At 50.6% G+C, this 21,958-nt stretch overlaps 1 protein-coding gene across 3 annotated transcripts in view; it reads right to left on the bottom strand.

Annotated features, from left to right (window-relative positions):
• Positions 1 to 5,462: 5,462 nt before the first annotated feature.
• Positions 5,463 to 21,958, bottom strand: part of ELFN2 (extracellular leucine rich repeat and fibronectin type III domain containing 2) — a 53,197-nt gene continuing 36,701 nt past the window's right edge. For all 3 annotated transcript variants that reach the window (XM_075742875.1, XM_075742876.1, XM_075742877.1), the window contains exon 3: positions 5,463 to 8,645. In XM_075742875.1, coding sequence (XP_075598990.1) covers positions 5,583 to 8,009 — 2,427 coding nt within the window. In that variant the 5' untranslated portion in view covers positions 8,010 to 8,645 and the 3' untranslated portion in view covers positions 5,463 to 5,582. The remainder of the gene's footprint in view (positions 8,646 to 21,958) is intronic.

Here is a 21,958-nt window from a genome sequence, read left to right as displayed (position 1 = left end):
TCTGGCCTGACCCAGCCAGCCTCTTCCTCTTCCCCCCAGGGAAGGTAGAGGGCAGGCGGTGGGGGCAGGCCACCCAAGAGCAAGGCCTCACAGTGGCGGTGGTAGTTACGGGGGATGGCAAAGGCCAAGCCGAAAGCACGAGGATGGGGCAGATGGAGGGGGGACTGTAAGGGGGAGAAGGGGTGATTTATCTCCCGGCAGGGCAAGGAGGAGAGGAGGTGCCCACCCAGTGGGAGAAGGAGAAGCCGGGCAAAGATTGCCCTCTCTTCACCCGGGGACAGGGGGGTGGATTGGGGCAGCCCTGTGGAGAGCTGCCCCGGTGGGACTGCACACGGAGAGGCATAGAGAGATCTCCCTAAGGCGCGCAGCAGGGGAAGTCGAGGGGAGGCAGACCAAGAACGCCCCTCACAGTACAAGGCCAAAGCGGCTGGAGGGACGGGGTGCGGGAGTGCGTGCGTGTGTAGGAGGGAGGCAACAGAGGCTCCCCTCTGCCCCTTCTTCAGGGAAAGACCCAAAAACACCTGCCTCAGCCAGGGTGGGCAGGGGGCAGCTGAGGTGCAGCAGGCTCTACCAGCTCTACAAAAGACCCCCGTAGCCCAGTGGAGGGTGGCACTCAGTGTCCGTCCCACACAGAGCCACCCTGAAGATGCTCCCTCCTGCTCAGATGGTGAGACAGCAGCCAGCTGGCTCCAGCAAGAGGATGCGGCTCCATGAGGCTCTTCTTGCATGCGGCTTGTGCTGAAGGAGGTGGTGGCGGTGGAAGGGGCGTTCTCCAGGCTCCCGGAGGCTTGTGTCCTTCCAGATGCAGCTGAGCTTTCCAGTCAGCAAGAAGCATGGCAAATGTGCTTTCGGGGCCCTGGGTCCGGCTTCTGCCCATGTGGCAGCTGCCCGCCCTGTAGCACTGAGCTCTGCCCTACAGAGAGGGGCCACAGCTCATCATGATGTCTGCCCAGCTGTTTTCTTCAGGCACTGCTGGCTCACTCCCCACCTCCTCTCAGAAAGCCTCCACCCCTGCGCTCAATCCTCTCACTGGTCCCTTTCTCCCTTTACCATCCCATTCTTTCCAGTGCGGCCATCTCTTCCTCTGGTCTTTCCAGCCTGTCTCTCTTCTGCGTGCTCTCCATCTCCCTCTACCTGTCCCCTCCTTGCCTCCCCATTCCTTGGTTCCACCACACCTTCCTCACCCCTGCTGCATCTGCCCCTCCTCTCTTCCTCAGCTCCTTTTCCCCCTTCCCTCCTGCATCTCCCCCTCCTTCCCCCAAGCCTGCCTGGCAGAGCCTCCTCCAGGAAGGCAGGCTGATTAGCATTGCAAACACACAGAGGCCTCCTCAGCCCGACATAAATCTTCATTTGTCAGTCATGAATATTTCACACCTGCCTCGGGAGGGATTTATTCAGCATGGAAGAGTGGAGTGGGGGAGAGGGGAACATGGCTCCCCAGCATAAGCTGGGGCAGCACTGGCACAGATGGAGAAGAGCTCTGCCCCACAGGAACATCATGCCTAGGGTCTCTCACGTTCACTCTTCTGGGACCAGGAACCCAGCCCAGGCTTTCCCCTGAGCCTGTTCCTGGGGGAAGAGGGCAGGTCAGCACCCAACCTCATTCCTCACCCTCCATGCTTTACAGTGAAATGAACTAAACCCCTGTTTTCCTTGCCAAGAGTCACCAACCCAGAAAAAAAGTGTGAAAGGGACTGGTCCTGGCTCTGCCCCATGGATCCACATTACCCTGGGAAAAGGCAGGGGTGAGGGACTCTTGCCAAAGCCAAGCCATAGAGGGCTTAGAAACTTCAGGCAGTCTCTCCACACTTTTTTTCACCACAGAGGCCTTAAAGGTTTCATCATGCCCTGCCCTCTGCCAGGGCCACCCATGGGAGAGGAGGGGTAGGACAGACCTAGTCCAGAGCTCCCTGCAATCAGTGAGAGGAAGGTGGTGGAGGATCTTCTAAGTGATTGCAACCAGCTCCACATCAAGCTTTCATTGTATCAGAGGTTTCCCTGCAGCTGAAGCACTCCTTGTTCCCCCAAGAATAGCCTTGCTTGTAGATTTGGGGAAAGACCAATGAGGGCATGGGGATGGTAGTGACCATTTCTCCTACGAGATCTGTCTTGATGGCCTGACTCCTGTTTCTAATTAGGAGAAATGATGACCACTAGAAAGAGCAGGCTTTTGGTACATAACACATCCTCCTTCACGCACACAACCCTGAAAAGCAGCTGAGAGACCACATTTGGGGCAAGGGGAGGGGGACACTGAAAAGAAGAAGGAATGTTTTTTATGGGGCTGATTGGGTTGGGTTCTCTTTGGGGTGTGTTCCCTCCCAAACTCGTAGGAGTCTCTCATAAAATCACATCAGGGATGAATGAAAGGAGCAGGGAAAACAGGGACAAGGACAGGAGAGACTTTGGGGGAGGAGGTTAAATTCCAACAAACTGGCACATACACAACAGGTGTTTTCTCAGAAAAATACACTAAAATCGTCATGCAAATAGAACGTTAAATCTGCTTTCCTCCGACAGGGCTGGTGGCACTTTGCGAGCCCTCATCCCTGGGGAGGGAGCAGGACAAGGAAAAAGGGAGGAGGAAGGAAGGTGAGACACTTTGTTCCCCTTCCTTGCCCTCTTCCTCCCACAGAACAGTCCATCTTGTGCAAACTTCACCCACTGGTTTGGAGTGGGGGGCTACAGTTGGGAGAGAAATGGCTTGTCCCTCCTACCCAGCCTTATCCCCACCACAGGCAAAAGAAGGGCCTGATGATAGCTGTATCCCTGGCCTTTCTTTTCTGACTCATTAGGGTGATGGGGGGAGGGAGCAGAAATCATTACAGGTTAACACTCCCCCTAAAAATATAGACTGAGCGGAACTGACTACAAGACCATAGAGCAGAGAAGCACAGGGAGGGAAGAGGTGGGGAGAGGAAAAGAACTCCATCCCCCCGTGCCTGTCATCCCCCTTTTCCTGTCCAGTTCTGTGCCCCAGCCATTAGTCTTTCCTGCTTGGATGGTCGCCATGCTATAAGACCACTGGGCTTGCCCCATGTGGTAGCTGGAGAGGTCTCTGCTGTGCCTAAGCATGTCTCACAGCATTTACCTGTCTTGATTTGCTGCATTGTCCCAACATGGAGGGACACCTGGCAGCAGTGATGTGACTTCCCTTCATCCTCCTGCACATACACACATGCACACACACGTGTGCACACAGCCCTCTTCCTCTGGGTTGGACTGGCTCTTACAGTGTGGAGTTAGTCCCATGAATACCTCTGGACTTGAGGCAAAATGATGCTTAGACTGTGGGGAAGCAGGCAGATAGTGAAGGAGACTGAAGCAATGAGATCAGGACCTGGCTTAGGATTGTTACCATTAGCATTCTTACAAGGAAGGAACCCCATGGATCTTCACAGGTTTAGACCTTGGGGATCCTCCCTCTGGTTTTCGCACACCAGGCTCTGCCTACTGCTGCTCATCACTTACAGAAGATGAAGTCATGTCACATGTGGCATAGAAACCAGCTCCCACAGCTGGCAGTGCTACTACCTGACAGGTAACGGGAAGGTTCTCTGCAGGCAGCATGTAAATCCGTCCCAAAAGAGCTCCTACACCCTCATCCTTCTCCCAGGGCCCCCAAAAACACTAGGGCTTCTGAGGAGTGCCTCAGAAAGGAAATAGCCACTTAGGAAAGGCCAACACAACACAGGCCCTCACCCTCATCCTGATAGAGGTGAACGATTGTCAAGAATTGGGGTGTGCAGCTCATGGAGAGGAGGCCCACTGTGCTGCATAAAGATGCACTTAGCAGGCAGCACCCCTGCCTGACAAGAGAACTTTTGGGGAGATGGTGCCAAGATTGTGCTTTGTTGGGCTGCTTAGAAATGGGACAAAGTGGAGAGGGCGGTAGGCTCATTTCCAACTCTGTGGCAGATCTTCTATCCAAGGGACAGAGTTTGGGACAGAGCAAGTGAAATTGTGTTTTTGCCAAGACATGAAAGGATCCCTAAGAAAAGCTTACTAACTCACAGCTAACTGTGAGGAGATGGAGGATTTAGGAGGTGATATGTTGCTCTGCCTCTCATGAGGGCCTCTAAGTAAAAGGTACGCTGCCAACCAGAGGCTGGTATCCCCTTCTACCCCAGCACACACAAAGGGAGCTTCTTCCGGAGCCATCCCTCTTGGGCTACTCCCAGGTCCCACTCTCACATCCGTTTTGGTTCCTGTTCTCCTGCCTTCATTCTAGGCTGTCTCCTATCCATGCCAGAATGTCCATGGCCTATTCAAGAGGAAGTCACTTTGTTGCTTTTCTGTCAAGTCACTGAGGTGAGCAACTGAAATCCTATTCTTCACATCCATCTGCAAGCGAGGAGGTTGGGCGATGCTATTCTCACACACATCCACCTACCCCACACCCCATGGTGCAAGTCAGTTGAGAAGAGCTGCAGAAGCTTTGTGTAGAACTTGTTCTGCTGAGCTCCTCTTCAGGTCTCTTTCTCATAGTAAGGGAGACATGAACAGAGAGTATCCATCCTACTGCACAAGGGCAGCCTGAGCATAGGTGTGTATGGTGTGGAGGACCTCTGACCTGTGACACTCGTGGAGAGATGGGAATCCCTTACACCTCTGAGAGACGAGACCTTCCTGCCTTTTCCTCCAGCACTCTTTGAGGACCTGGCTTGCTATGCCAAAGAGCGCATTCATACCCCCCCATAAACTGGCAGAAAACTGGCTCTGAGCAGGCCTGGAGAATGCCCGTCACTTCAGAATTGCTGGTGTTCATCAGCAACAACATGGCGGGAGAAGGGAAGGAGGGAGGAAGAGCAGCAAGGGCACAGAGCCTGTTGCATGGCAGGTCCTACCTCCCTTGGTTCTTCACCCCTCCTCTCCTTCCTCTGAAGAGGATGGAGGTTCGTGAAGTATCTAGACAGAAAGTGTGAGTCTAGAGACCCCTAAGAGAAAAGAGTAGGGAAGGGCAAAGGAAAAGAAGCGAGAGAACTTCTTCCAGCAAATCCCACCTATCTTGGAAGGGGATAGGAGAGAGAGAAAAGCCTCCACTGCCAAAGGAAATGAGGAAAAAATTAGTGATGGAAGATTTGGAAAAGTAGGTATATCAGGTAGGCAGAGAAGCTTTCTAAACCAAAGTCCTCCCCTCCCACCCAAAAGAAAAATCAGCCCTCCACAGGAACAGAAAGAGCAATAGTTCACAGCTGAGTTTCATGCCCAGTGAGTGTCCATCCCCGCCCTTCCCCTGCCACCACTGCCACCCCCGCCCCGGGCCATTCCCACCCACTCACACTCCAGTGTTGTTAACACAGTGTCAGAGCAGCATGCTCCTCCCAACCATCTGCAGGCAGAACTATGGTCCCCATAACACAGTAGAGACAATTCAGCGTGTGTGTGTGTCTGTGTGTGTCTGTGTGTGAGAGTTTGCTGTTGTTGTTGTAAACTTTAAGAAACAATTTTGTCAGTTTTGTATTTGTCGGGAGTATTTTGTTGTTGGTTTATTTTTCACAGTCAAGTGGCATATTTTTTTTTCTGGTTGTTGGGAGGGGTGTCTTGTTTTGTATTGTTTCCTTGGTAAGAGCGAGGGGGAGTCACAGCTTCTGCTGAGCAGAGACTCCTTTCCAGTAATCCAGGATGTCATGCAGATCCTCGTCCTTGGCAAACTGAACTTTCTTCCGCAGGGCATGCCCAGCTGCCATGTAAACCTCCTCCCTGTGGTGCTTCTTGTAAGGCCGGAATCGCTCCCAGATCTTATGGGTGCTCTCTGATGAGTACTCAGGGCTGGAGGAGTAGCCCGAGAAGTAGTGTCTGGGAGAGAGCTGGGAGTACGTGGAGTCTCGCTTGGACCGGGAGAGTGGCTTGAGGAATGACACCCGCTGGCTCAAGGTGTCAGCACTTTCCTCATAGTACAGGGCCGGGAAGGAGTGACGGTGCTCACTGCAATGGTAAGAAGGCTTGACCTCCAAGTGGTGGATGGCGCCCGGGGACACCAAGGGAAGACGATCCAAAGGGCTGTTGAGTGGGCTGCCCTTCTCAATATATTTGGAGTCAGACTTGCTGAGTGGTGGGTGGTCAGGCACATCCAAGCTGAAGACCTTGGCGCTCTTGATGGAGCCACTAGAGGAGACACTGCAGGTCTTTCTGGCCACAGCAGCATCAGCACTGAGCTGGCGCTGCAACGGGTGGTGGGAGCTTTCCTTGTAGGGTGGGGAGAGAAAGCTGGGCCGCTCTAGCCCACCCGAGGAACTGGCTGGGATGGACTGGCACTCAAAGGCCATGTCTGAGTCAACACCAGTCCCACCACCCAAGAAGGAGGCTGTGTCCAGCTTGAGGGCATCAATGCAGTTGTTGATGATCTGGTTGACCTTGTCTACCTCCTTGGCTATAGTAGAGATCTCAGCAGCTGAGCCTTGCCCATTGTCAAGCTCCCTCAGGTCCTCATCCCGCTGGGTTCGCTCCAGCCCATCCCCCCCACCAGTCCGCACCTCAATGTAGTTACCTTTAGTGGTGACTTTAGGAGTCTCCATTCCAGCCTCCATTGACTTTGATGGGGGCAACTTCTCCCCGATCATGGAAGGTATGGAGGACATCCGTGAGACAGGGATGACTGGTGGCTCACCCAGCTTCTGTGAAGGATGGACCATGGTACTGGTATCAATATCTGATCCATAACGCATTTCCAGAATGGTCTTTTTGACATTGAGGGACTTCTGTTTCTCCTCCTGCATCCTCCGCTTCCGCAGGCAGTAGTACACCACCCCCAGGACAATGACCATCCCAAAAAGGCAACCTAGGGTGGTCATGATATAGTGTGTGGTGGTGGAAGTACTGGAAATAGGGTCCTCCCTGCCTTTGCTCCGGGTTGCAAAGGTCAGGCAAGTGTGATTGTAGCGCCTGTTGTTGCGGATGGAGGCCACACAAAAAGTATAATCAGTGTGGGCCTTCAACTTGTTGACAGTGACATATTCCTTTTTGCTCTTCAGTGTTGCTATGTCAGAAACGTAGCTGTTATTGTATTGGACCAGCACATACATCTTACTGTAGGGCATGGGGATGGTTACCATCAGGATGGCTGAGGTAATGGTGACATCATGGAGCTTGATGCTGGGGCTGAAGGAGGAGTCAGTGGTGGAGGAGGCTGGAGGCTTGACTGAGAGGAAGTCCCCAGGGCTGATGGCTGAGCCCTCATCCAGGTCTCGCTGGGAGTCAGGGGTATAAGGGGTGGGGTTGACCCTGGACAGGGAGGGGATGGTGCCACCTCTGCACATGGACTGGAAGATGGTGATAGCATTGCGGTTGTGGTGAGGCCGAGGTACCAGGAGCGGGTACCCAGCGAACTCCCGTGGAGTCTCACATTGGAGCCGGTCATAGTTCTTGGTGACATTGTTGAAGAGCGCCAGCCAGTTAAGAAAGCTGTAGAGGCTACAGTCACAGTTGAAAGGGTTGCCAGCCAGCTCGCACACCATCAGATTGCTCAGGCTGGTGAAAGTGTTGCCCTCCAGGCGGCTGAGACGGTTAGATGACAGGTCGATGCTAATCAAGCTGGGGCACTCCGAGAAGGCAGTAGGGGTGACCAGCTCAATTAGGTTGTGCTGCACAAAGAGGAACTGGAGACGGGCCATGCCCCGCAACATGCCCTCTGTCAGGTTGGTGAGTTTGTTGTAGCCCAGCTGTAAGACCTGGAGGTTTGACTGGCCCATGAAAGCTCCATCCTCGATATAGGAGATCTCATTCTTGGTCAGGTTCAAATCAGTCAGGTTGCCGAAGCGGTTGAGGGAGGAGTACAGCACCACTTTGAGCTTATTCTCATTCAGACGCAAGTCGTGCACCGTGCTGTTGATATGCTGGGGGATGGTCTCATACGGGGGCTGGTTCTGGCTGCAGATGGCCAGCCACACATAACCTTTGTCCCCCTCAATCAACCAGCAGTCACCTCGCACGGTGCCAGGGGAAAACAAGCAGAGCAGGGCAGCTGCCCACAACACCAGGCACATCATGGTCTGTAGTGGTGCCCTCATCAGGATGGGCAAAAAAACCAACAAAAACCCACCCCAAATCTCAGGATCTAAGCAAAAGGAAACTAAGGGGCAGAGGGAAGAGAAAGGGGCAGTAACTGGGGTTTAGCAATGGAAGAGCATGAGCACCCCAGTCCTATTGGGTGTCATCAGCATTATTTCTTCTTGCCCTCTGGGTCAAGCCAGGAGCATGGAGCAGGGGGAATACGTGCAATCTGCTTCCAGCACATCCAAAAGCTATAACCGTGGATGATTGGTCTGGAAGTACCTTGTGCTTCTTTTCTAAACAAAAATTCAGACCGAGGATAATGAATCTTCTTTGATGCTCATGAGCGACTTGCCCACTGTTTCCACTTTTCTCCCTCCCACCCACCCCCCACCCACACCAAACCCACCCCAAAACAAACCCAAGTCCTCCCCCGTCTAGTCTTCCCCCGCCCCTCCACGGTGTGATTTGGAAGAACAAGGCAGGGCTGCCTCTTCTGTCGCTCACGCTCCCTCGGTTCCTCCTCCTTCTCTTCCTTCTCTCCCAGGTTTCCTCTGAGAAGCTTCAGAGCTTCAGATCAAACATGTCGAAAACAAAAATACAGAGAAGCAAAGTGCAAGTGCGGATGAGAGAGATCCATCTGTCACTGGAATCTGGAAAAGAAAGCACACAGGAGACAAGAAGAGGCATCAATTGGAGGGGTCTTTGAGATAAGAGTATAGACAGCTAGGTTTCATGAGAAGAGGGAGATGGGGAAGAGACAGCATTATGGGGGGTGCAAGCAAGAGAGGAGCAGTACTGTCTGCCATACTGATAAGCCTTTTAGAAGGGAACCCTCACGACGTATAATCTTGTATCAGCAGTATGCAGAAGGGTACCTGTGCTCCCTTCAGTAACGTGATCAGCCAGGGACCTGGGGGAAGGTAGCAGCATGGGGGTAGAAGGGGAAGGGGAGGGAAGGTGGGAAACATAAGGCTGTTATTGCAGGCAGCTCAAAACCTCCTAGTGTAAACAAAGGCAAGCCCCAAGCATAGCCAAAGCCACAGATTTTCAGCTGCCTGAAAATGATGTACACAATGCATGAAGCAGGGAAAATGCAGACAAGTCTCTCCCTGAAAAAAAAAAAACCAACAACCCACACTTTTTTGTTTGTTTCCTTCTTTCCTTGATGCAAGAGGGATAAATAATTCAAGCCACGTGTAACTACTTGTGCTCTAAAAATTTTTCCTGCCTCTTGGTGCAGGGACAAGGCTGTTGAGGTGAGCCAGCCTGGCTTGAGCATGCTGGGGGGGGCAGGGTGTAGGCGGTGTGTTAAATAGCAGCCTCCAGTCTCTCACCCAGCAATGCCAGCAGTCCTGAGCACGTCACCCACCTACCCCCCACCAAACAGAGGTGCAGAGCTTCCACTTTCCTACTTTGCCACCTCTCCTTGGGGGCTACGAACACCCTCCCTTTGTGGGAAAGGATACCTTGCAGGAATCAGGGACAAAGTGACATTTGCTTCAATGTATTTCTGGGCTCTGGGCAAGCTCCTGGTCCTGGCTGAGAAGGGCAGCCTGGAGCACCCTTCCCTCCTGCTACAGCTTCAACCCTTCTCACTGAGACAGGAGTCTGGCATGGGTGTCCTCAGGCAGCGCAGAGGAAATAATTTTATACAGCTGAAAAAACCATGTGGGCACTGCACTTTTTTTTTTTTTTAAATTTTGAGGAGAAATAAAACAATAAAAAACAGAGAAAAAGATTCTTAGTTAATGAAAATAAGAATCTCCTCTTGCCCCTTTTATTTTTGGGAAAGGCTGCTCACTAAAGATACTGCCGAAGCTTTTGCTGCAAAAGCTGAACCAATTTCTAGTAGAGACAGAAAGGGCAGAAATAAAATGAAGGAAGATAAATGGAGGAGGAGTGAACTCTTGAGGAACAAGGCTTACGTCTGTGGAGAAATCTGAGCTGATTTGGGTCTGTGGAATTACCAGGCCAGCTGGATTAAGGGATAAGAGATAGTGTCACAGAGAAACACTTAAGTATTCAATAATCCAAAAAGTAAAGCCAAGATGGAGAAGGGGAGGGGGAGAAGAGCTAGACCAATGGAAAAGACAGAGAGAAAGCCTCTGTTCCCCACAGCTCATCATCTGAGGCCATCAAATTCATGTCATTTATGGTTGTCATATGATGGCCTCCAGCTGCTGCCTCATCTTTACATCAGTCAGCACTGAAGCAGAAGGCAGAGGTTTTTACAGTCTGTTTCTTTGTTTCTCAGCCTTATAATCCAATGAGAAATAATTTCCTGACACTGCCTACCCAGATGCATCAGATAGGAGGCACATCTGGCTCTCCAGTCCCCTGCCTTGTCCCACCTCTTCCAGAGGTGGCTCCATGCAGCAATACAGCCAATCCCCCACATCATCTCTGTCCCTTTACCTTCCTCTCTAATGCTCCTTCACTTTGCCCAGTCTCTTCCACTGAACAAGAGTGGCAGATATTATGCTTTTCGCACATTGATGCCCAAAGTATGTCCACTCTAGGAGAGGCTGGGGCAGCCCCTAAGCCAGCAGTGAAAAGTTTAGCCCTTATTTCCCTAGCCAGCATCTTTCTAACCAGCATCTTCTCGTTATGCTTTGGCCTTTCTCCTCTCACCAAATACTCTGCACAATATCCAATTCCATACAGGAACATCCCGGCCCCCTTTCTTTGACCCCTTCTGGTAGTACAGGCTGTCCAAATGCTGTACTGAAGTCATCATTGCCTGCTGTAGCTTATTGATGGTGCACAGAGAGAAACTCTGAGGCCACAACCACATTCCTCTGCAGCATCACAGCAATTGCTGAGAGCCACCTCCATCCCAACTCAGGGTGCTCTTCTCAGGCAGCACAGAGAAAGCTTGGAAGGGGAGATGTCCTAGCAGCCTGGAAAGGAAAGAGGTGGCTGGGTTAGGGGGAGGATGGAAATGAAGGTGGTGTTTATCGTTGCTATGTGTCAAAAAAGAAGGGGATCATGCAGGGAAGACCTACTTTCTGTCCATCTCCCACCTTGGCTGTGCAACCTTGCCTCAGCCACAGGCCAAAGGAAGGCACAAACCATTCTTCGAGCCAGACTCATTGGTCCCCAAAGTGACTGTGTACAAAAAATACACAGACCCTGTCATTCTTCTCCTAACAGCTCCTGTCTTCTCACTATCACGCTGGTTTTAAGGGCCCCAAGGGCAGTCTTAATTAGCCCTACCCAGCCCAATGCGGGGCCTCTCCACCCCTGCCCATGGCCCAAGACCCCATTTCATCTCAGCCCAGTGCCATCAATCCATGATGCAGCAACTTGGTAGGAGTGCTGGTCTCCATCCCCACTGCAGCCCTGACCTGCCCTTTAGGGAGCAGCTGGCCTTCACTGCTCCCTGACACTGGCAGTCACATGTAAGGGGAGGCCAGGAATGGGAGTCAGCACCATGCCCTCTCTCAAATGTCCAGAGGCAAATGAACATAAATCAGACAGCACTGGAGTCCAACAACACAAGGAAGCAAAACTCTTGTCCTTTCTGCTGCCCCAAAAGGTGCTGACAGTGCAGTTGGCTGTTTCCCTCCCTTGCTTCTCAGACGACAGAGCAAGAAGGCACAGAGATGGAGCAGGGACAAGCAACTCCACCCCAGAGGAGAGCCGAGGGGGAAGCATGAGTTACGGAGAACCTGTTTTGGAGGGAGGCTGTGGTTACAGGTGAGGGGAAGACATGGGACATGGGATCTATTTTATAGGTCAGCTGCAAGGTCACCATCCCCATGTGCTGAGCCCACACAGCTGTAGGGTTCCAACACTCTTCAGTGTAATCCAAGACGGCTCTGACAACGTGCCCTTGGCTCTTGGCCATCCTCACGTATGCGAGAGCATCAAGGAACAGTAGTGGCATTGTGCCCATGAATGGCTGTACCCTCCTTGGCTGGCACAAAGTCAACCCATCAGCTCTGAGCTCCCAAGGATTTCCCTCTGGTTTATTCCCTGCTAATGGATGTCTCAATGTTATTGGCATTTCCTTGCACCAGAGTGTTTAGAGAAAGCAGAAGGCCACAGAGATGGTTCCCCTGTTCAGAGGAGAGAGCAGGGAGGGCAAAATGGAGGGAGGAGAGTCCCAAATCTGAGTCAGAAGCTGGATGTCCTGGTAGTCACAGACAACCCTTTGGCTCAGGGATCAAGGTGGCGCAGGAGGTGACACAGGTGTACGGTCACTAGTTAGATGGCCGGGTATGAGGGCAGGTTAAAATACAACTGCTGAAAGTGTGGACAGGCATGATATGAGGGACAGAGACAAGCCAGGGGCTAAGGCAGTGGAAGGACCACAACAGTGGGAGGATACAAGGTCTAGGGGGCATGGTGTGGAAAGGCAACCAGAAAAGCCTCATACAGCAGTAATTTGGGCCTGAAATCCTGACCTTGTCAACGTTGTCCTCCTGGGGCCCAGTGCACTGGAAAAGCCAGCACTTAATTCTACCATTGCTTAAACGGTGCTAAGAGCCTCCCATTAGAAATGCATGCATTAAAAAACTGCCAAGCACTCTTGGCTCCTCTGGGGACACCCCGAAACCAGGCCAAAGCTCCTGCTGCTTTCTTACGCTTTGTGCTGCAGCTGGGCATCAGCCCTCTTCCCAGCTCAGCACGCTGCCTGCTCCTGGCAGGCCTCAGGGCACAAACAGCCCCTCCAAGGGGCTCTGCCTCCCCCTCTTGGCTTCAACATCCTTGCAAGATTTCTCTAACCACTTTCCAAAGAAAGGGGTGCTGCCTTTCTCAGGGCCGCTTGGTACTGGGAGCTGGTGCCTTACTTGAAGGGACTCTTCACACCTGCTGGACAGTTTCTGTAACACACACCGGTCTGTTGGTCTCACTGCAGCTCCTTCAAATCAGCACCCAGAGATGGTCCTTGCTTTTGCCCCTGGCCATAGCGAAAGGACAGTGCCGTGGGAGGAGCTTGCAGCACCACTGTGGCACTTACACAACAGCAGCCCCTTCCCTCTCAGCCTCGCTGCTTCCAGGGATGCTTCCATTTATTGCAGGACTTACCATCAAGTCATGCAACAAAGAACCTGTGGCTGTGCCCAGAGGTGCTCCAAAAGCCCTAAGAAGTTTTGGACCAAGAGAAGAGGGAACAGGAAGCCTGATGACCTGTGGATTTGTGACATGGAAAACATTTGTGTGCATGTGCATGTGTGAGAGAGAGAGATAATGTCTTCTACTGCAGCTTCTCTGATGTCCACCAAGGGCTGAGCTTAAGTAGCACTTTTTCCTTTAATGGGGCTCTGTGAAGGTTTCTCTCTTGCTTTCTCTCTTCTCTAATTTATCCCCCTATTTTCATAACACATATAAGACCTCAGCATCTCTGAGATCCATCCCAACGTTACATTTGTTTGAAATTGGCCCTGTAGCTTCAAAAATCTACAGGACCGAGGAGCTGGCTTAAGCAGAAAATTAAAAAGAAAAAGAAAAAAAAAAAAAAGCTGTAGAGCCACCCTAGAAAATCATGCAACAAAAGGTGTTTTCATGTCACGTCACTGACTAGACAAAGCCTTCATCCCTTACAGGGGTTGAACTGGTATCAACAGGTCCTGCTGAAGGGTGGCCACTCAATATCAGAGGCTCTGTGAGTTTTGGCAGAGTGCTACCACAAGAGAAATCTCCTGGTTCAACTCTGGCAGGTTCATTTCACCATATACAAATCCACAGTGCCTGCTGGGAGAAGAATCATCCCTCTGAAAGCTGGACTGACCCTACCATGAGTGAGGAGGAAGCTCGCAGCTCCCGAACTCCAGCTGTCCGTGACATGAGGAAGCCCAAAGCACTAGGATCCCAGCAGGTCGCTGCCGTGAAGAAGCCCACAAAACCACACAGGACCTGAGCTACTTCTCAAAGGACACCGCTGCAAGGATGCTGACAACATTCAACTTCCAGCCAGTAACGATGGGGCCCTACACAGAGGAAGGGCAGAGGGCTGAGACACAGGCTGCCCCAAGGACATGCTGCTCTGCAGTTCTGCCCTTTGGCCAGTTCGGGGCATGGTAAGAGTTCAGGTGTTTTAACCTGAAGTTACCGTCTGCCATACATGTGCACCCAGGCATGAGCAAGTGCACAGCCATTGACCCCAAACCTTCGCTGAGCCAAACAGCTTAAAGACTAACCATGAAAAAAACCCAACACGATGCTGTATATAAAACCACTGCTCTCCCATCGCGCCTCCCCAACAGCGATTAGATGCCTAATTTGTTAGGCAGCAAGAAAGAGAGAATAGGAAAGCTCAGGGGAGAAAAATGAAGCAGCTCAGAAGCATGAAAGAAAAGAGAAAGCTTTAGAAGCGTAAATCTTATTTTAGAGTGATAAATACTGGCAGAAAGGTCTTTCATATGCCAGTGGTTCCGTGGCAGGCCAGAGATCCACCTTTGTTTTCCAAAGTGAAATGGTTACCTTTTATATTAATATGATTATTGAAGATTAAGGGGGATTTGCATCAAGCCAGCTCCACCCAGACAGCCTGTGGCGGCAGCCCACAGGAGTGTGTGCATGGGGGTAGACTTGGGGAACAGCCTTCTCCAAGCAGAAGAGGATGTCAAGAGATTACAGGTTCCATAAAAAATATTAGCAGCAATAAAGCCGCCTTCATCGCCCTCCCTCTGGGGGAGAGGGGGACTGAGAAACATCACTGCCCTTGGTGTCATCCCATGAGCCCAGACATGAAGCAGTGGAAAGGCTTAGAAATAATTCCTGTTGGCAATGGGGAGGGAGTGTGGGCTCCGTGTGACTGACTGTAGGGACCTGCCATAGGGATCGCAGCAGCAAGACTGGCTCTGCCTGGGCACGTGCATGGGTGTGCATGGACGTGAGTCACTGGAGAGAAAGGGGTGGCAGTGTCGGCTCCGGGGGTACGAGGCGGAGGGGGAGTATATGTGGAGCAGTTGCTATAGGTGATGGGGTGGATGTACGGGCTGGGTGTATATGTGAGTTAATCACTCTGTGAAGCAGAGAATGAGTGCTGATTCCTGGGGGGAGGAATTGCCATGGGGAACCAGGCAAAGCCTGGATGTGAGGGAGTGTGTGTGTGTGTGTGCGTGTATATGAGTGTGTGTGTGCATGTGTTTGCGTGTGTGCATGTGTGTTTGCATGAAGCAGTCACCGTGGAGAAAGGGGTGGGAGTGTTGGCTGTCTTTGAGGCGCTGTAGGAAACGGGGTGGGAGCGTGGGCTGCACGTGGGTGTGCATGGATCACGGGAGACGACTGTGGTTGTGCGAGTGTGTGTATGGGAGAAGGGCTGTAGGAAAAGGGGTGGCAGCACTGCTTCTGTGTGTCCCCTTACATGAATCACTGTGGGGAGCAGGGTGTGAGGGCTGGCTCTGTGCATGTGTGCATGCGAGGGACTTGCTCAAGGGGACAGGGAATGACCTCTGCTCTCTGCAAGCTGTTTGGGGGAAGAGGACAGGAGCAGCAGCTCTGCAGGAGAGTGCATGTGAGCTGCTGCAGGTAACAGGCCAGGAGTGGGGGCTCCAGGTGCATGGGAGGGAGACACTGTAGGGAGCAGGGTGGGAGCACTGGCTCTGCTTGTGGGGGGGGCATTGCTGCAGGGGAGGAGAGAATGGCCTGCATGAGGTCAGGAGAAACTCTTGGGCTGCATGTGATGTCACTGTGAAGACCCCCATCAGGGTCACTGTGATGCCTCTGCTGTCCTGTGCTAGCCTTGCTGCCCTATTTCATACAACAGCAGCTCCTGTCACCAAGCTGGCTGTGAATGGCAGGGCCACAAGCTATTTGAGAGATGCTCTTGCTCAAACCAAGCATACCTCCAGTATTTCCGGATGCTAAATACGTCCCTAGCAACACAGTGGTGCCAGTTTGGAGTGCCCCCAAACATGCTACCCTGCAGGTGGGACAGGGAAGGGGCATGGAGGGGGTTAGTCCTTGCATTACAGCTCACTATTGTCTCTTGCTGGGGAGGACTCAGAGACCAAGGAATCACATAGGTCCTGGACTAGCTGAGGACAACAATCACTTCACAGATATACTGGCAGCCAGTCATCCTCTGGAGGATACCTCCAGGCCTGCAGACTCCCGTGGGGCACAGCATCCTTCGACGTGCTCTCAGTTTCCAGCCAACCTTCCTCTGGACAGCCATCTGAGAGCTCCCTCCACCTAGGACAAGTAGCCACGCCGCTACAACTCCAGCAAGAAAACTCCAGAGATCACGCCACCATTCCAGTGAGAGGAAGGGGCTTCCCTTGCGTGGCCTTCTCAGCCAGGGTGTCTCTGACAGTCATGTGTCATTCCCCCAAGTCATTAGTCTGCAAGATGTCAAAAGACGGGGCAGCCCCTGTGCTCAGGTTTCCCGCAAATGGAGTCAACCAGAAGCAGAAGCATTTACAGGTAGTGGTTCAAATATGGCAGATGCAGTCCTTATCTAGTGTAGGGTAGAAGCAGAGGAAAGGTATGGGGTGGGTGTGGTGGGACATGGAGAAACTCTTTCAGATGATCCAAGAGTGAAATTCTGTGGCAGCACCAGCTAATGGGGACACTTCAGCCCCTCAAAGCTCTTCCTCTGGTCAATGCATGCCTGGATTCAGCAAGCCCCACACTGGACATGACATGTTTCCACATGGCTGCTTCCACCTTCCCTCCATCCTCCACCCCCAGGCAATGGCACAGCTCAGCCCCGCTGGGGAGGGACCCTCCTCCCGGCCAGCTCGCCCACCTATGTTTAAAGCTAACATCTGACATGCATTTTGACACAGCCGTGCCTCCCCTCTCTTTTCCCCACTACCTTGCCTTGTTTAGAGCCTGTTTTTTTCTTCCATTGCCAAAACACAATGACTGTTATAATTAACAGATTATCTCAGTGCGACAGCTGCAGTCCTTTGAAAATTAGGTTGAATAACAGGATCCTGCCGTATGGTAATTTCTTTTCATCTCTCAAATATTTTCTCTCACACACTCTCGTTTCTACCTCATTTCTTTTTTTCTTTTTTTCTTTTCTCTCTCCCCCCTCCTTCCTTTCACCAGCTCCCTGACTGCATGAGTGATATCTTTGGGGTGAGACAGGCTGAAGGGCTCTCTCTACCTTCATCAGCTGTTTTCATTCCTCTCCTTTTACTACCACCCCTCACAGAGAGGCAACGTTTGCAAGTAGGATCATAAACATGTCAGGAAAAAATGTGCTTTGCTTTGGCCCACCAGAGGCCACGGTGAGAGGCTCGGGGAATTGCACGGGCAGGGAAGATACAGGGGATGCAGTAGCCTGAACCACTGCCTGCAAGTTTCCCACGGGGAACCAAGTGCAACGGTGTGGCTGAGTGGTTTGTACTGAGCTAGCCAGGGTGCCCTACCCATCCACCTACCCATCCGCCTTCTTGCTGACTCAGTATCTGCCCCTGACTCACCACTTGCTCACTGAATGGGGACTGGCAGTACTTATACGGCATCCTTCCCTCTCGCTAAGGCAATAGCTCTGCCACTTACCACCCCCTCTCCCCATTAGCCACCTACATCTGTCTCTCTACCGACTCAATCAACCCAAGCCAGCCAAAAAAGCAGCTTTCTGGAAATTTGGGGGTTCAAAACCAAAATAAGAACTGGTGCTGCTTTCAGCTGGACCCAGACTGAAGGCTCTGGAAATCTCCTCCTCCAGGACTGGAGATTCCCTGGCCCCTGCTTCAAACTGAACTGGTCCATTCACTGAAGCGGCTGGACTCCTCGGCCTCTGCTTGGGCAGACATGCTAGTGCACAGCGTTTCAGATTGCGAGGATGAGCAGTCAGACATGTGGAATGGGTTTGTTGGGATGGTGTCCTGGGTTTGGCAAGGAAAAGGTTTCAAGTTAAACATGTTCTGGACTCAAGGAATCTGCAACTTTGTTGAATGTATCAAGCATTAGTCGATTATTCTCTATGCCTGGCTTGAACTCGTGCAAAATGCCTTCATCCTGCACTGCTCATTTCAACCATGTCCGTAATCTATACACCACCGTCTGTTACAATTAAACACTGCTTTTTCCTCTTGAAAGACAGGGCAGTATTTCTCCACACCACTCATTCATCGCAGCCTAACCCACCTCTGTAGAAGCTAGCTCCAGCTGAGTCCTGGGCCTCCTCCTGCCTCCTCAGCACAGCCATTTCCTCTCCTCCCGTGAAGTTCCACCTCATTTATTTCCTTAATCCCGACTCAGTAGAACAGAAACATTTTGTCACCATTATTCTGCCAAAAGCCAAGTAGAGTCTTTTAACAAACACTCATCCGTTCCATTGTATTTCAGCAGTCTCCAGTAATGCTCCTCCTCGTCGTCCATGATCTCTCTCTTTTCATCGTTGCCACCCTCACCCTGCGTTCTGCTTTTGCTTTCACTCCAGATCCTGTGTTGGCTCCTGGCACTTACAGCAAATCTCCTCATTCATTCACTGTCACTTATCTAAATGCTACCTTCGCTTATTAATTCTCCTTTTTTCTAGTAGCATCCCTCCTCTGAGTGCTTTGTACAGTCCTACTTACGTATCCAATAATAGTATTTTCCCAATGAGTGAGTCATATACCCCTTTGCTGACATTTAGAATTCTCCTTGTTCTTTGAAACACGTTTATTCATTCCCCCTCTCTACAATTATATATGTCTACTCATGGTGTTGCATTTCCTACAGCAGCCGTGCAACAAACAGATGATCCATGCAAATAACCCAACAAAATAATTGTCTCTGCTGGTACCTTGTCATCCTCCATTTTAATTATGTAGGCCAAAGCTAAATCAAGCTATGAAGCAATCAAAAATAGAGGACAACTCAATTTAAAAAACACCTCACCCTTTCCTTTGTTCTTGCTTGGTCCAGATTTCAATCTTTTTTTTTTTGCACCTATTCACTGCTTTGCCCCTTTCAATGCTGTTAGTAGCAAAGTACATGGAGACTGCAGTTGATATTGGGCCTCTGGTTTCCTAGGTGCTGTAAATATGATCAGTGAGAAACAAACTTTGCTCCAGACCGTTTCCAAGGTGAAAGGACAGAAAAAAAGGACTACCACACAGCTAATAGGGGCACGTCAATGTCTTACCGACTAACCCAGGTAATATACACTCCGTGACCAGGGATTGATGCCACATCCCCCTAAATCTCTCTCCACAGGCTTCATCAGGTAGTCCTAGCAAGTAATTCATCTGGCAGTCCCTCCATATTCCTCACCGTAGCCCTTATTCCTTCCCCAACACTGTTCTTTTCTTCTTTTCCAGTCCTTAGTCACCCTTGCATATGCCATATTTTATTTATTCCTTACTACTCCTCTTAATCTGCATAGGCCAAACCCTAAGCTCTGTAGTCACCCTGACTCATTTCCTACCCAGGAAAAGCAATGATTTAAATCAGTGGGAAAGCCTATGATGTCAATCTGGACAGAGACTGATACTGCACGGGGACTCCCGCACAACTATTTCTTGTTCTCTTCTCACTCATTCAGGTCTCCATTTAGCAACATACTTAAGCATGCACCCAACTGTAAACCTATGCAAGTCCCATTCAGCTTCTCAATTGCTTTCTTCTGCAACATCTGTGTTGATGGTTCCCACATCTTCCAAACACAACAGATTCTCCTTCTGTGCTTCCTCTTCCTAGCCTCTTTGTTACCCACCCACCAACATCCTTTCTCTCACTTTGAGAAATTTAGACTTTTCCTTTTTTTTCCATTTGCTTGTTTGGATTTTCTTATTTTCACTGCTGCCCAGGGACTGCAGCTTGTAATTTCACCTCCCTTTTCCCAAGATTGCTATGTTAAATAAAACACTGACTTCCCCCTCTGCTCTCCAGTATTCTGAAATACCGAATTGGGCCACTGAGGAGAAAAGCTATTGGCCAGGACTGCTGTCTCTAATACTGAAACAGAGCTGGCAGTAATATTTACAGGCTACTTTGAAAGCTCCAGGGATGGCTTGTGGCCAAAAATGATGATATCCACCCCCTCTTTTTTTTAATGATGTCTTCCTATGACTCAGTCTGGTCCATAAGTCAAAATGAGATTTTTTTAATTTTTTTTTTTTTTTTAACTGTGCTGTCTTTAAGCAATGAGAACAAGAGCCTAAGAACAGAATGCTGTAGCATCACGGACAGGACGAGTTACGTCATGAATAGTGCAACTTAGGGTGTCCTTGGTGGCTTTAAAAGAAGCAGAACAAAAGGCACATGTCCTCTTTCCGGAGAAATGAGTTTTGGCAGAGCTAAAGTGGCAATTGCTTGAGTTTTCTAAACTTAGTTTTATCCGTAAGCAAAGCAAGAAACACGCGGGAAGCAGAGACACCGTGACCTCAGGGGCTCATGACTTCCTGGGCTCAGCAAGGAGCTACGGTGCCCTTTATTATCCACCATTGTACAGAAGCAGAGTCTTGAATAAAGGGGACGGTGTAAGGGGAACTGTGACAGCTGTTTCAAAGTGGGACTGTGGCGTACCAACGCAGCCTGCCCACACACTCTTACCTCTGCCTCCAGCTATACAGTCTGCAGCAACAAACAGCCATTCAAATGGTTGATAAACGAGCAGTTCAGCCAGAGACCACTTAATTTGCTCCTTGCCTTCTTTGTCTGCCAGTGGCAAGGAAAAATGCATGTTTGGAAATTGGCAGTGTTGTGTATAGCATTACCAGGCTGGAGTTATACTGACTGCTACAGGAAAGAAAAAAAAAAAAAACAACAAAAACAGGAGAAGAGGGAAGAAGGCTGAGAGCTGGGAAGAAGAAGGGTGGGGGGGGGGAGTGGGGGGAGGGCCAGGCAAGGAAAAAGGGAGAGAAATGAGATGGTATTGTATCCAAGACTAGATACTATGATGATGGGGACATTAAGAACATGATAGATAGGCAGGAAAAGAAGGCAAACAGACAGAGGCAGGCACAGAGAAAGAGACAGAGACGAAGGAGGGAGGGAGAAGACAGAGAGCTAGAATTAATTTAGGAGGAATATACTGAAAACATAATCTTCTCAACGGAGAAAAAAAAGAGAGAGAGAGAGAATTAAACAAACAGCGACAGGAAACTGAGAAAGAATAACTTTTTTTTTTATGAGCTTGTTAACATTTGTGAAGTTAAGTAACCCTAAATTTATGCCATTAATTTGCATGTATTACGGGTTTTTTTCTCTGCTGCCAGTTTATAGTCTCTGTGAAACCTTTAAAAAGTGGCTTTTTTTCCTCCTTTTCCCTTTGCTTGTGTTAATTAAGGCTTGTGATATATGTATATTTTTACACTGCCACTGTGGTCTAGCATTTAATCATCAAATGGCTCTTTTTGCCTTGTCTTTGGGCCGCTCCTGCCTCTTCCCCTCCCCTCCACAGAAACACCCATCCGCACTGATCTGCAAGCGTGCCCAGAGCCAGGCTGGGCTTGTCAAACAAGGCGGCTCTCACAACAGGGCGACATGGGGAGGATCTTCAGCTGTGGAAGAGTTAACAGCTCCAATCCACTCGGGCAATCACATTGCCATGCTGAAGCACACTGTATTTACACATTAGCAATCACTGGGGAGCCTTAAAATCGGATTCCCAGGGGAAATCCAGCCAAAGAACACAGTGAGATTCCTAATGAAAGTACGCATGGCCAGAGCTGGGGGAGGCACAAGTGATGGATACACTATAATCGCCTGCTGGCAGCAAAGGGGATGCAGGTCATCCTCCAGGGCTTTAGTAGCACCTAGAAATCTCCAGGCTAGGACATGCATAGAAAGAGCTGCTGTAGACAATGCTAATCCAGCTTCTTCCCTCCATCCAGAGGACTGCCCCACACCCATTCCAGGGTCAGCAGTCCCTCCTCTCCTCCCAAGGACTCTTATTTCTGGGCAGACAAATCTCTCTCCTAAGCACATCACCGACTTTGGAAGTGCCCAGGGCCAACACAAAGCGTAGCTGGTAGAGCCCTTTTGGCAGCTGTCCCAGCGAGCATATTTCTGAGCTCAGCTGGACAGGAGTCTTGGTCCTAAATGTGCTTTGATTGCTTTGCTC

The sequence above is a fragment of the Balearica regulorum genome, chromosome 1 (genome assembly GCF_011004875.1).
Source record: "Balearica regulorum gibbericeps isolate bBalReg1 chromosome 1, bBalReg1.pri, whole genome shotgun sequence".
Classification (NCBI taxonomy): Eukaryota; Metazoa; Chordata; class Aves; order Gruiformes; family Gruidae; genus Balearica; species Balearica regulorum.
The sequence above is the reverse complement of the archived record's forward strand: the minus strand, read 5'-3'. Positions and strand labels throughout refer to the sequence as shown.